The following is a 12,670-nucleotide window of genomic DNA, read 5'->3' on the forward strand; positions in this document are numbered from 1 at the left end:
TTAAAGTATATCTGTTCTTAAACAGTTCTTTTGGGCAGATGCACAGATCCACGTGTTTCTCTAAAAAGTTGCAGGGAGGCACTAGGAACAAGCAAGTCTAAGGCAGGACAAGCATCTTTCTGCTCAGTGTTCAAACAGTAGGACTCTGCTTAAAAAAAGAGTCTTCATCAAGATGTGACACAGCAGGAGTCTTAAGCACTTATCTAATTTTAACCATGTTAAAATATGTGCCCAATGCTAGGCACCCAGCGAAATGCTTTGCTGAGTTAGGATGGAAGCGCACATTTTGGTATCGTCTTCCAATTCAGTTCAATAGTTTATTTAGATCAGGCGCTGCAAATTGTAAAACCAGCTCTCTACATTAAAAAACCAAACCCATCTGCATAACCCAAAAGGGACCGGAGGGAGCAGCAATACCTCTTCCACAAAAGGTTCCCGTCCAGCCCGCCGCGCAAGTACAGGCTCCGCTCACGTGGTCGCAGGCAGCTCCGTTCTGGCACTGACAGTTGTACTCGCAGCTCGGGCCAAATCTTCCCTCGGGGCATCCTGCAGTGGAGGAACCAAAGCCAGATGACGGGTTAATTCTGGAGCAGATCAGGAATCAAGGGGGAATTTTCAGCTACATGGGAATTCTTACTATTTCCAAAAGAAGAATCAAGGCATAATGGTGATGCCTTAAAAGTGATGTGATTAAGTGTTCTCCTTGGGGTCCTGGTAAGTTGGGCTGTTTTCATTAAGGTCTATTTTAGAAAAACACCAGGGTTTTGAGAGACTAAATCCTGCCCAGAAAACTAATATCCTCTGATAACTGCAAAGCCTGTGACTTCACAGGTTCTGCTCGATGACACCTTCCACACTGGTCTGGAATTGTGTACATGCACATCTCCTCTGGGACTTCATCAGTCAGGAGGGGGAAAGTTCCCCACTTCTGCACCTCCTTTTGAGGCCCTATCCTGTGTTTTACTGGAAATTCTCCTTCCCCAGAAAGCTGGAGAAAGCATGAAATGTGGTGGCTTCCTTTAGAAAGCTCCAAACTGAGAGCTGCACACTTCATTTTCAGGCTCTGCTTTGAAAAATTCAAGAAAAAATTTTACATCTGGGGGACAGATTAACAATTAAATTTCCACAGCAGTTAACGTAAGATGTTTTAAAAGATTTGCGTGGTACTCAACTATCTGAAGAAAGAAAACAACACTTGAGAACAAAAATAATTTCTTCCAGGATTATAGGAAAATCAATTAAGAAGAGGGCTAGTTGCCTAATTCACATTAGATATTTTGGACAGGCTGAAATATAAAGATACACTTGGCTAAACACAGTATTACAGGGCCTCTACTTATGTTTGAAGGTCTTGTGAACTCCTCTCTAAATAAGTTAGGTGGATTATTGCCAGATTTCTTTTAAGAGTGTATGATTTTAGCATTTACATCAATAAAGTGATTTTCAGGCAGTCTGGAAAGAATCGCAGAGAACAGAAAACAACGAGGATCTTCAAAGACAACTCTACGTCTGGAATGAAGTGGTGGGTTTGGTGCTGCCTACGCGGAGCCTTAGGTGGGCAGTGAGAGGAACGGTGTTAATTTGGTCACTCTACTGACGAGAGGCAACCCCTGGGTCTCTTATAGAGGCTATAGGTTGGGATGGGAGACAGAAGGATAGCAAGGTACCTTAAGTATTTCTTTGCTTTCAATCATCTGTGTTGGAAAATGGGGTATTGATTAAATGCGGAGTTGTTTGAATGTATTTTTTGCGCTTACAGTTGAAATTCAGTCCCAGGGTTGAACTGGTGCAAAATCCCATTTGCATCACCTCCCATTCCCAAAGCTGCAGATCATCGTGCCTCGTGCCTCCTACACTAGTTTAAAGAGTAAATACATAGAAGTGCACTTCTACTCCAGTGTATTCCAGTGCAGTAGGAGGTGTGGGGCTCTCAGCTGAGCTTTCCTCAAACCTACGGCGTTTAGCTTGGAGCTGAGACTTTCACGGGGATGGCAATGGGTCAGTACACTTCACAAATGATTTCGCAGTCCACATCACAGAGGATCTGCACCCTGCTCGAGCAGGTGCAGGCTGCTGCAGTGCATGCCGAGATACCTCCACCTCGCTGGGGAACCTGAGCTGCCTACAAAGCCGTGAAGGGAAGGAGCCTGACCTGCAGCAAGAGGCTAGAGATGCCTTTGGAACAGAGGAGGTCTCCAGGGGTAGTAAAGATCTCACCTCCAAGGCAGCAACAATGTTTAGGGAAGAATTATGGCTTTCAGAATCTTGCACACACACACACATATATATGTGTTTTTTATACATACACATATATACACACCTAGACACAATTAAAGTGGGATAAAAAGCAGACTGAATAAAACAGACAACCCATAGACAGAACATTAGGCGTTGCCAGACGTTTTGTCGGTGGCAATGGCTTCACTGATTACCTTGCCAGAGAAGATTACAACCAGCTATTTGGCTACTTTCTGCCTGCAGAGATGCTGTTTTGAGAGAGGTCAAAAGAGAAGGAGAAGGGGAGCTGGCAGCTCTTTCTCTGGGAGCTGGTCTTCCCACTAACTGTCCTTCCATTCCCTCTGTGCCAACAGCAACAAGAGCTGTAAGATCAACTTTCCGGGAGTTTTGTCTTAAGTCACTGTTCTAGGTTAATTGTTTTGACATTTCTGTGTGACACCAGTGGTTAATTCTGTCTACACTACTGAGACTCTGGTAGCTACATCTGTACTACTGTAAGATTGTTATACTAACAGATAAAATATGTCTCTTATTTAACAACATCAATATAATCAATAATAATAATAGTTAGAATAATAATAGCAGCTTAACTATGTAACTTGTTGCCACAAGATGAAGTGGATACCAAACATTTGCATGGAATCAGAAAGGAAATAGGCACATTAATTGGGGAAAAAAAAAATCAAGTCGTATTAAATACAGAGACATTGCTTCTGTGTGAAGAACCTCCGAAGCAACAAATTGGTGAAACCTAGGGAAACATATCAGGAATTACCTATATGCATGTTTTTAATCCTCTTAAGGTATCTGCTATTGACCTGTGTTAAGAGACAGATTAGCAGAGATCACAGGCCTCTGGTAAGACCATTGTGCATTTTTGTTGTTAATAAATACAGGACCTTAAACTTCCCTGGTTTTGCTTCTGTTACGTACATGCGAAGCATTTCTATATGCCTGTCCTTAAAAAAAGGTTTCTGAAGAAAAAGTGCAGACCTAAAACTGGATAAATAAAACCGACATGGAAACTTTTATGCCATGAGCCAAATATACATCAATCCTATCACTCACACGAGGTCTTAACATTAAAAATAGCTGTTGAGTCCAAAACAAGTCTGAAAATAACTTTTCTGGAATGCAAATTAGGGAAATTATCTAACCCCAATGAAACCCAAGAGCCCTGCAATGCGCCGGCAGACCGGAGGCGGTACAGCCTGGAGGTCTTCCTGGAGGGAATTATCAGGAAAAACACAATTTCCGCTTCTTGGTTTTGCAAATTCCTGTGTTGACAAAGCAGCAACTTACTCCATTCGCAGTGTTTCCCAGTGAATCCCGGCTCACAGAAGCAGGAGCCGGTGACCGGATCGCAGCTACCGTCGCTGTTATTGCAGACACACGTGTTTTCACAGCGCTGTCCCCAACGGCCGCTAATGCAGGCTGCAATGTAAAGCAGTGTTCAACATTGAGAATCAACTTCGAGCTCAGCTAATGGATTATTTTACATCTAAATGAAAGAACAGAAATGATGCAAAAAGGCTCCTTAAGATACAGGTGCTCTGGACTAGACTTGCAGCTGCAGAATGGGGCACAAATCAATGGAAAAAAAAACAATTTTTGTTGATTTATTTCAGCTAAAATAGGGGTCTGTAGGCAGATATTATTCCATCCACATAAAACTAATCATTCATAGTCAATTCGTATCTATCAATCCACAGTCACAAATGCATAATTTCATGGAAATAAAATATCAGCTATTGACTCACTTAGCAAAAATCTGCATAACCAGAATAGCTAATGGATAAAAAAAGACAGATTTGTGAGCATCCTCCATATTTTCATCAAAATACTAGGAAACACAACATGGATGCAGACAGAGAAAACTAACAATCATTGTTATAGCAACTTACTGCTTTCATTCTAAAAAAAAAGATAAAAATCACATAACACTGACATGATTACGACAACGTGCCACAGCATCTCCTTCCTCTATTGTAAGAATAAAGATCAAAGTGCCAATTAGGGCAACAGAAACCTGGTTTTGGAGTTGGGCATCTGTTTCATGCCCAGTCTGCAACAGCTGGAAGAGCTGCCTTTACTGAGACACCTCTGCAAAACAACTTTTCTTGTACCTTATCCTGAATAGAAATAAAAGCTCTTCTTCGCCATGGTCTCTTAATTCTTTAGACAGCCTAGGGAGTTATGGAAAGCTATCTAAATGGCTCTAAACATTACCAACTGGTTTGATTTTTAAAATACATGTATTGGTGGAAACTTCAGATTTTCCTAGAATTTTCTCCAGCACCAAGCCTGAGAAACCACGTCCAAAACTTACTGCTGTCAACACTAGCAATTAATTCATACGATTTTATGTGTTTAAGACCAAGTTTAGAAAGAGTTTTTTTTTGCAAGAGGGATCATAACAAATCAAGCAGAAAAGATGTGCAACAGGAAAAGGAAAGAATCAAGAAGGATGGCTTAACATTTATGCAGTGCTATCCAAAAAGGGCAAATCTGCACTCTTACACGACCATCAATATGGAGAACGATGCTAAAGTCAACAGAAGGATGCTCTGCTCTTCCAGAGAACAGAATTTCTCCCAGCATTTATATTCACAAGTTAAGAAGTGACCTTAAGACACACAACTGTACATGTGACTTACTTGTTGAATAAATCTCCCCTAAACAAAATGAAAAATTGAGAATTAATCTCAGAACTAATCTGCGCTGAAAATGAAAAACAAAACTGTCTGTCAGTCAAAATGCTGACAGGACAGATGGTATTGGGCAAAAGGATCCATAGTGTTGAAATAAGAGCTTATATCAATACTTTGCACTTCATCAGCCATCTATTTCAATACCTCGAACCTAGATAATTAAGGATTATAACCACCCAGGCTGTGCAAACCACAATTTCAGAAGCAATAAGATTAGCAAAAGTATATTAAAAAACTGTAATAGACTAAGAACAAACAGAGCTGGTTCTTACATCTGCGGTTAAGTCCCTGAGAGATACTGCGTGCCCTGTGGAGCAAATACCCATTTGACTTACGGTGTTTGCAGTCGTGGCCAGTCCAGCCGGGGGAACATGTGCACTCCCCGGTGACATGGTGGCACTGAGCACTGCTGCTACAGCTGCACAACAGCTGGCAATTTTGTCCATAGTAACCATCAGGGCAGTCTGAAAAGAGATGAACAGACTGCAATCTCACCTAGGTAATAACTCAGGCACAGACTGATCTTTTCAAACAAGACAGCAACAGCTTGCTCCCTAAAACATGCGTTAGCTGAATCCCAAAATCAGAACTGTAAAATGAAAGAAACATCTGTAATTTGTATACGAGGTGTCTGGGGCTGAGTCCTGTAAAGCAGGAACAGCTTGAATGACTTTTGGGTACTTCCACACATCAGGATCAATCAGTGGAGAAAGGAAAAAAAAGTGTGCTGAGCAAACCTTCATCAAAAGCCATTTTGTGAGTAACAAGAAGAAAAAATATGCCACCACTGAGGTCTTGCACGGAGCAGTGCTGTCCTTGAGAGCCTGTCTACACTGCCAGCACGACAGCCATACCCAAGCAGCCTTTAATACTCATAGGCTGGGTAAGGAGCCGTGCCACAGTAGCACAGATGGTCTCTGGTGGATCCGCAGAGACAGCACTGATACTGCTCCTCCATCCTTGCTACCATTTAATCCTCAGTTAGCTACATCAAGGAGTATTGCTGCAATCATAACCCAAGACTGATGCCATAGGGGCCAGTTGGTCGGCACCTCTTGCCAAGCAACCAGAATTACAATGCAAGTATTGTAGCTATTAAGCATTGTATTTCTAAGTATACATTGCCATAAATTAGGTCTAATGATAACATTGATTTGGGATGCAGTTTTTCTTGTCATCTGCATTATCTGTAAACTCCCCCCGGTAAATAATGTCAAATCCAACCCGAGGAACTCCTGAAGCCGCAGGGTACTTTATCTTGGATCAATGTGTCTAATGTAACAAGCACCTCACAAAACAGCAAGGTAGAAATCAAACCATAGCCTGAATTTTCAAACTGACTCTTTTCACGGGGAAGGCTGATGTGAGGACGTACACACAGAGCAGGATGCCCCGGTGTAGCCAGGGGCACAGTCGCAGGTTCCAGTTTCTCTGTTGCACCGTCCCCCGTTGGTGCAGGGCTCACAGTAGGACTGGCAGTCCGGTCCCCACTGGCCAGCCGGGCAATCTAGGAAAAAAGTAGATGAGATTTCCTCAGTGCCATTTTCTGCTTCAAGGCAGTTATAGATTTCTGCCATTACCTTGAAGTATTTAAAAATAATCGTAAAACTAAGGTGGATAAAGGATTGTTTTATTAGCTCTACAGACCTACAGCGCTGTCACAGCAAGCCTTCTGAAAGAGTCAACATGCCTCTGTACTGCAGCATGCGAGAACACATCTAAAGAGAGACCCAAAGGCTCTCTTCCAACTTTGGTCATGGTGCAGCTGTTTATTGGCTTGGTTTCTGATACAGTACTGCAGGAGTATTTGGACATATCTGAAAAATTAATTATTGCAGTCAGCAAAGGAAATCTCTAGAGGACGGTAACCTGCAGACAGATGCAGGAGGGGTGGGCTGCTGTTGTATTTTTGCTGGGCTGAGTGGGGGTCAGGATAGTCATACGGTCCAGGGGGATGGATGCAACGTGGAGCCCAGGTCTCCATTCAGCTCCACCTCCCTCACCAGGTTCCTGCTCCGTGAAGTGGTGAGGCACAACCCAGGTCCACGCAGGGCAGATGCTCCTCAGGCATGCAATGGCCAGAGCTCTGCAAGTGGTAGAGGGACATCCCGTGGCCCCTTGGTATTTCAGTGTCCCTGAGACTTTCTTCATCCCTTTACTTAATTATCCACAATTACCCTTTCTAATTCCTTCCTCTGTTCCAGGTTCTTCACCTGCTGGTTCCATAATAGCTGTCTTTGGCCAAGGCCCTCCAACAGCTCCTGAGGCACATTATGTGCATATGGCAGCATGGTCCCAAGCTCTGCTCCGGGACTCAGAGCTGCTGCAATGCCCCAGTATCTCTGCCCAACTTGTATAAACCCAGTCCAGCATAAAAAAATCACTATGATTAACTGGAGAAGAGAGACAGGTAACTGAATCACGCTTCCTCCTTTACAAGTGATCCCATGTGGTGGATGTCATATGTTCTGCACCAAGACTTATCCATTAGCCATCCTGCAAACGAAGTCTACTGCATTGCAGCAGTTTTGGTAGGAAACAGAATAATTCCACTTCTTACCATGTCTGTCAAAGCAAGACACTCACCGCCCTAGCCCAACACCAAACACACCTCGCTCACACGTAGCACCAGTCTTCCCAGCTGGGCAAATACACTGCCCTGTCTTTGCATTGCATGGTGCTTCTCCACAGCTGCACCTCTGCCGGCAGTTCACCCCAAAGCTCCCAGGCTGACAAGCTGGTCAAAAGAAACCCAAAGACACAATTAGTAAACCAAAGCATTTTGAAGACATTAGGAGACACCACCACCAGCAATTTTCAACTGAGGTGTGCTGGTACAAAGTGACCTATGTTAGTAGCATCAGTGTCTCGGCAACCGGTGGTCTGTAATTAACTGTAACAGAGCTCTAGAAAATCTGTGCCTGAAGCTTTAAAAGGAACTATAGTCACCTGGACAAATGTTAGTATTAGTAACTAGCCTCAGCCTTGGGCCTTGATCTTTGCAAGCAGAGTGACACAGCAGTTGCCAGGCTCCAAGTATCAGTTTGGCTTCCATGGGGAACCGCCAAGTCGTATCAACAACAAATGTGCCCTTTTCTATTTCCCATCCAAAGTGTAGCTCCCAGGGAAACATGCAGTGAGTACCTACATAAATGGCATTTTTCTCCACGAAATCCAGGCGGACAAGGATGCTTGCAGACTCCCGTCTCATGATCACACAAAACATCAGGAGGACAGTTGCACCTCAGTTTGCAACCAGCGCCATAAAAGCCAGGCATGCACTCTGGAAAATGCAAGTAGACACAGAACATGTATAAGAAAAAGGAAGAGTTAATAACAGAAGGCAGAAAATAATTTAGCAGAAACTTGCAGAAAATGTATTATAATGTACATTTTAGAGGTGCTGATAACAAAGTGTAAATACTTATTAAACACTTGCACGGTCATTTCAAAGAGGTTACTGCTTAAATACAACCCAGAAACGAGTGGCAGAATACTTAAGGATATATTCAATTACAGCCATTACAGAATTACTCTTCTTATCTGTCTGTACCTTCTGCTGCTCTCTGCCTTGGTGCAAAGCCAGTGCTAGGCAAGGGATGCTCTGCCCCAGAACTAAGCACATCACCAAGAATGCTAAATATATTAAATATCATCACTATTATTCTCCACCAAACCCCCCCAGAACTAGTGTCATAAATCTGACATGTTCCTGCCTGCCCGAGAGGAATCTGAAGGGAGAATCTTTATTGCATTACTCCATTACTGTCTGGAGAGGGCTACTGAGACATGCAAACATGAATGTGGAATACAATTCTCTTTGAACTACCCCCAAAAACTACAAAGAATAAGTTGAATTCAAAGACCTGCAAATTTGAAGGAAAAGTAGCATTACTGAACCATTTACAAATAACCCTGCTGCCATAAACCCCAGGTTTTACCACTTATTTACTGTCTGTGCAGAAAAAGGAAAGAACAAAAGTGAAAACTCCTGCAATCTCCATTATTTCGTGTTGTATTAGAATTTGGTTTCCAGGTTTCTGTTGTCATTTGATCAGGCTAAAACTCCTGCATTCTTAAGCTGTATTCCCCTTGATGTCCCTCTATGCCTTGTGAAATCAGGCACTTGTGGAGTTTGCTGTATGAAAAACCACAGGCAAAATAATTAGTAGAATAGGAATATATTAGTAGCAGCAGCAGCTGAACAAAGCAAATGGGAGGAAGAACGAGAAATAATGCTAGGACAAAGGAATAAGCAGACACAGGGAATCTGGCTTTCTGTTATACCTTTCTGACACTTTTTGCCGTGATAACCAGGCTTGCAGGTGCAAGTCCCGTTCCTTGCGTTGCATTCCAGCGTGTGCCCTTTCACGCACTGACACTCCTCCGAGCAGCCGGGTCCGAAGGCCCACCTGGGACAGGCTGCAGCCAGGTGAAAAGGAACCATTAGCTTTCTAATTATGCATGAGTTTTTTGAAATTGCACACTGCTGCAGAATGCAGCTGCTGCAAAAAGCGAAACATTCATTTTACTTTCAGCAAATACATCCACATTCCTATAACAGTGCCTATTAATGTGTGGGTGTGTAAAATAGAGTTTACATGATTCCTATATTAAGTAATTCATTTAATTTCAAGCCATATGTGGTGAATGTAAGAACCAGAAATGTTTCAAAGCAAACTTGGTTAAGTATCTGAATGAAAAAATATTTGGATACACTCCAAAACAAAAGCTTTCAGGAAAAAAAAATCATCACAACTATTTTTCAATCTTGTACAGATTTTGCAAATAAAACCTGTAAGTGCAAAGAAACTTGACCATCTCTTTTGTACTTTTTTTTTTTTTAATTCTTTTTATTCCCATTTAACATTTTGCCCTCATCCTGCCCCAACCAGCCCTGCTCCTCGGCTCCCACTCCAACCGTATTGACAGCCACTGGCTCTCTCCAACCAGACTTTAACCTCACAAACAAGCCTAACGTTAACCTGCTCATCCCAACCCTACCTGTAGTCCACACCTTTGTGAGTTAGTAAATCCCAGCCCCTATGGCAAAGGTTAATTGCTACAGGAAAAGATTAATGAAGTTTCTGGGGCTTCCTCACACACGTCAAAAGTCACGTCCTCCCGCTACTCCCAGCTCATTGCAGAACCCAAAGTCTTGCTCATTTTACACGTGATGTGCAATCTTTTTAAGACTGTTATGTTGTGCATGTGTTAAGTAAACTGATCTGAAAAATTATGGGGACTTACTAAGATGGCAGAAGCGCCCATAGAGCCCGGGGTCACACAGGCAGGCTCCATAGAGTCTGTGGCAGTAGCCGTTGTTGGCACAGTTGCACGGTTTGTTACAGTTCTTCCCAAAGAAGCCTTTTGGGCAACCTTTTGAGTGCACAAACACAACAAGGCATCAGCTCTTAAGTGTTAAAACATGAACATTTGATCATGTGTTTGACATACGAATCGGTGCTCTTTTAGCTGGCACTACAGAGAAGACACGCCAGCTTTGTCGCTGACCCGGGGCTCTGTGCAGCCCACCCTTACAAGGCACCTGCTTGCTCTCACTCTTTGTCTTGCCTATTACTTGAACAGAAGTCACTGCAAGGCAAGCCGCAGGGCTATAGTACATCTCGCGCAACGGAGACTGTTCTCACTCAGGCCCTAAGATTTACCATGCACAGTTACCTCTAGATAGAAAGAAGGGGAAAGAAGCGGTGAGGTTTCAGGCACACGCTAGCCCTGGCAAGACAAGGGCAGCCCTACCGTCTTCACAGAGCTTGCCGTGCACGCCGGGCGGGCAGCGGCACTGCCCCGTGACGGCATCGCAGGAGCCTCCGTTCTGGCACTCGCAAGCGCCGGCACAGCCTCTGCCGTACGTCCCGGGGGAGCAAGCTGCGGAGAGAGCAGGGAAGATGAATGGGCCAAGACATCCTTCGCCTCTGCTAGAAATGAAGTGCAGCAGTATGTGATGTGTCCAAATTCTCCCCGGCATACGCTACCTTCCGCACAACGCACGGGGCTCAAAAAACATTGCCTATAAAGTGCAAAGCTTAAAAATCAAAGCACAGTTTTGAATATCTGGAGATAAATATTTTAAACAGCCTCCCCCTCCCCCAGTACAATAATAAAAATAACATTGTGTTTTTCTAATACTGTCTCTGAAATTCCCCAGATGATCATGGCAGAAATGGATCCACAACAGCACGGGATTCCTTCCGAAAGCCCCCGTCGCTCCAGTGCAAAACAAATGCCTTGCTCCACTGTTTGCAGCCTGAGCTAGCTGAGTAAATACGGTTGCTGGAGTCATCTGACTTAACTGACATTTTATCAATGTACATTAGGAAACTTGACATTTCACATCAATTTTCACTCGGTTTCTTTCATGCGTTATTACAGAAATTTAGTTCCAGTTTTTTCAGCTATTTAGCTTACCCTAAACCCATGAACTATGCTGTATACTAAGAAAGCAAGAGAAAAGAGTGAAAGTAATTGCATACGGCTAATTCATACAGATTATATGTTGTATTTATCATTGTCAATGCCTACTTCATTGGACTGCAGGTTTGGCTCAATAACGCAGTCCCATTAATGTTTTTTAAAATCCAGAGGCAAATTCCACCAGTTTACGTGCATGGATATCTACTGTAAATACAGAGCACAAACGTTATTATTATTTATGAAGTGAACTAAAGAATTTGTATCCTGTCTTGAAATTTTTATAATCTATCCTGAACCACTAGAGCACCATGAATAAAATATCCTAACCTCATAGCTTGAACTGTCTTAGGTAGACTAGAAATTATCATATTAATCCTCTTCATTCCTATTCTCTCAGCTGTCCCCAGTGTTTACAAACCAAACCCACAAGCAGTCTCCCAAAATAACTATGTACAGACTGTTGGTTTCAATCTTTTGTTGTTTTTTCTGTATTTTTGTCCTTGTGATGATGCCTCCTAAACAACCTTAATGGAGATTAACTTGAAGATTGCTGTCTACCGATGCTAAGTAATAATTCTTCATCATCTATTTGTCTCATCAGTGACAGCACAGGCTTTCTAAGTATGACGGGCCATCACGCCATAGACCATGAAATGGAGAGACCCATCTCAAACATGCAGAGAGAATGCTGTATAAAGTCTCAGGTCGGCAACACAAGTTTTGCCGAACTGCAGATAAGAACGGCGTGTGGTACATTGAGAAATTGTCGCTCTATCTTTCCAGTTGGTTTTGACACATACTTCCAAACCAGAAAGATCTGCCAGGAGGCAGGAATAAGAAAAGTAGCAAGCTAGTACAAAGGGCACTGGCTGGCTTGGCACGAGAATTCTCAAAAATACAATTTCCAGTGTTAAAAATTAACCATCCCAAGAAAATTATGGTAATAATAAAAAGTACGATGAGAAAAAAACCCAGGCCCAAGTTTACCAACACAACGACAACAACAAAAAACGCAATATCTTGGGATGCTATAAAGGCAAAATCAAGTTTAGCATCTATGTCCACCCAGACTGTCACACCACCTGCCAGGACAGACTTCTGAAAGTCAGCGAGGCAAGCTGTGCAGCAAAGCATGGCAGGCAAACCTTGGCACTTTTCAGCAGCAGAGTGCACAGGAATGAACACCAACACAAAACTTTGGAAGAGGTACGGTACTGTACTGCACTGGAGGGCAGACATCTCGCTGTTTGGGAGTTCGTATTGTGTACCGTAGCACTCCTTAAAAT

The 12,670-nt window shown here is 43.0% G+C and overlaps 1 protein-coding gene across 1 annotated transcript in view; it reads right to left on the reverse strand.

The window, feature by feature from the left end:
• Window positions 1-12,670, reverse strand: part of LOC309408032 (uncharacterized protein) — a gene marked incomplete at both ends in the record, with an annotated part of 202,120 nt that overhangs the window by 30,310 nt on the left and 159,140 nt on the right. Inside the window, 9 exons of the mRNA XM_082003741.1 lie at window positions 418-546; window positions 3,541-3,672; window positions 5,285-5,413; window positions 6,325-6,456; window positions 7,561-7,686; window positions 8,098-8,232; window positions 9,237-9,371; window positions 10,200-10,328; window positions 10,710-10,838. Of these exons, the coding sequence (XP_081859867.1) occupies window positions 418-546; window positions 3,541-3,672; window positions 5,285-5,413; window positions 6,325-6,456; window positions 7,561-7,686; window positions 8,098-8,232; window positions 9,237-9,371; window positions 10,200-10,328; window positions 10,710-10,838 (1,176 nt within the window). The remainder of the gene's footprint in view (window positions 1-417; window positions 547-3,540; window positions 3,673-5,284; window positions 5,414-6,324; window positions 6,457-7,560; window positions 7,687-8,097; window positions 8,233-9,236; window positions 9,372-10,199; window positions 10,329-10,709; window positions 10,839-12,670) is intronic.

The sequence above is a fragment of the Phaethon aethereus genome (genome assembly GCF_964289735.1).
Source record: "Phaethon aethereus genome assembly, chromosome: 9".
Lineage (NCBI taxonomy): Eukaryota > Metazoa > Chordata > Aves > Phaethontiformes > Phaethontidae > Phaethon > Phaethon aethereus.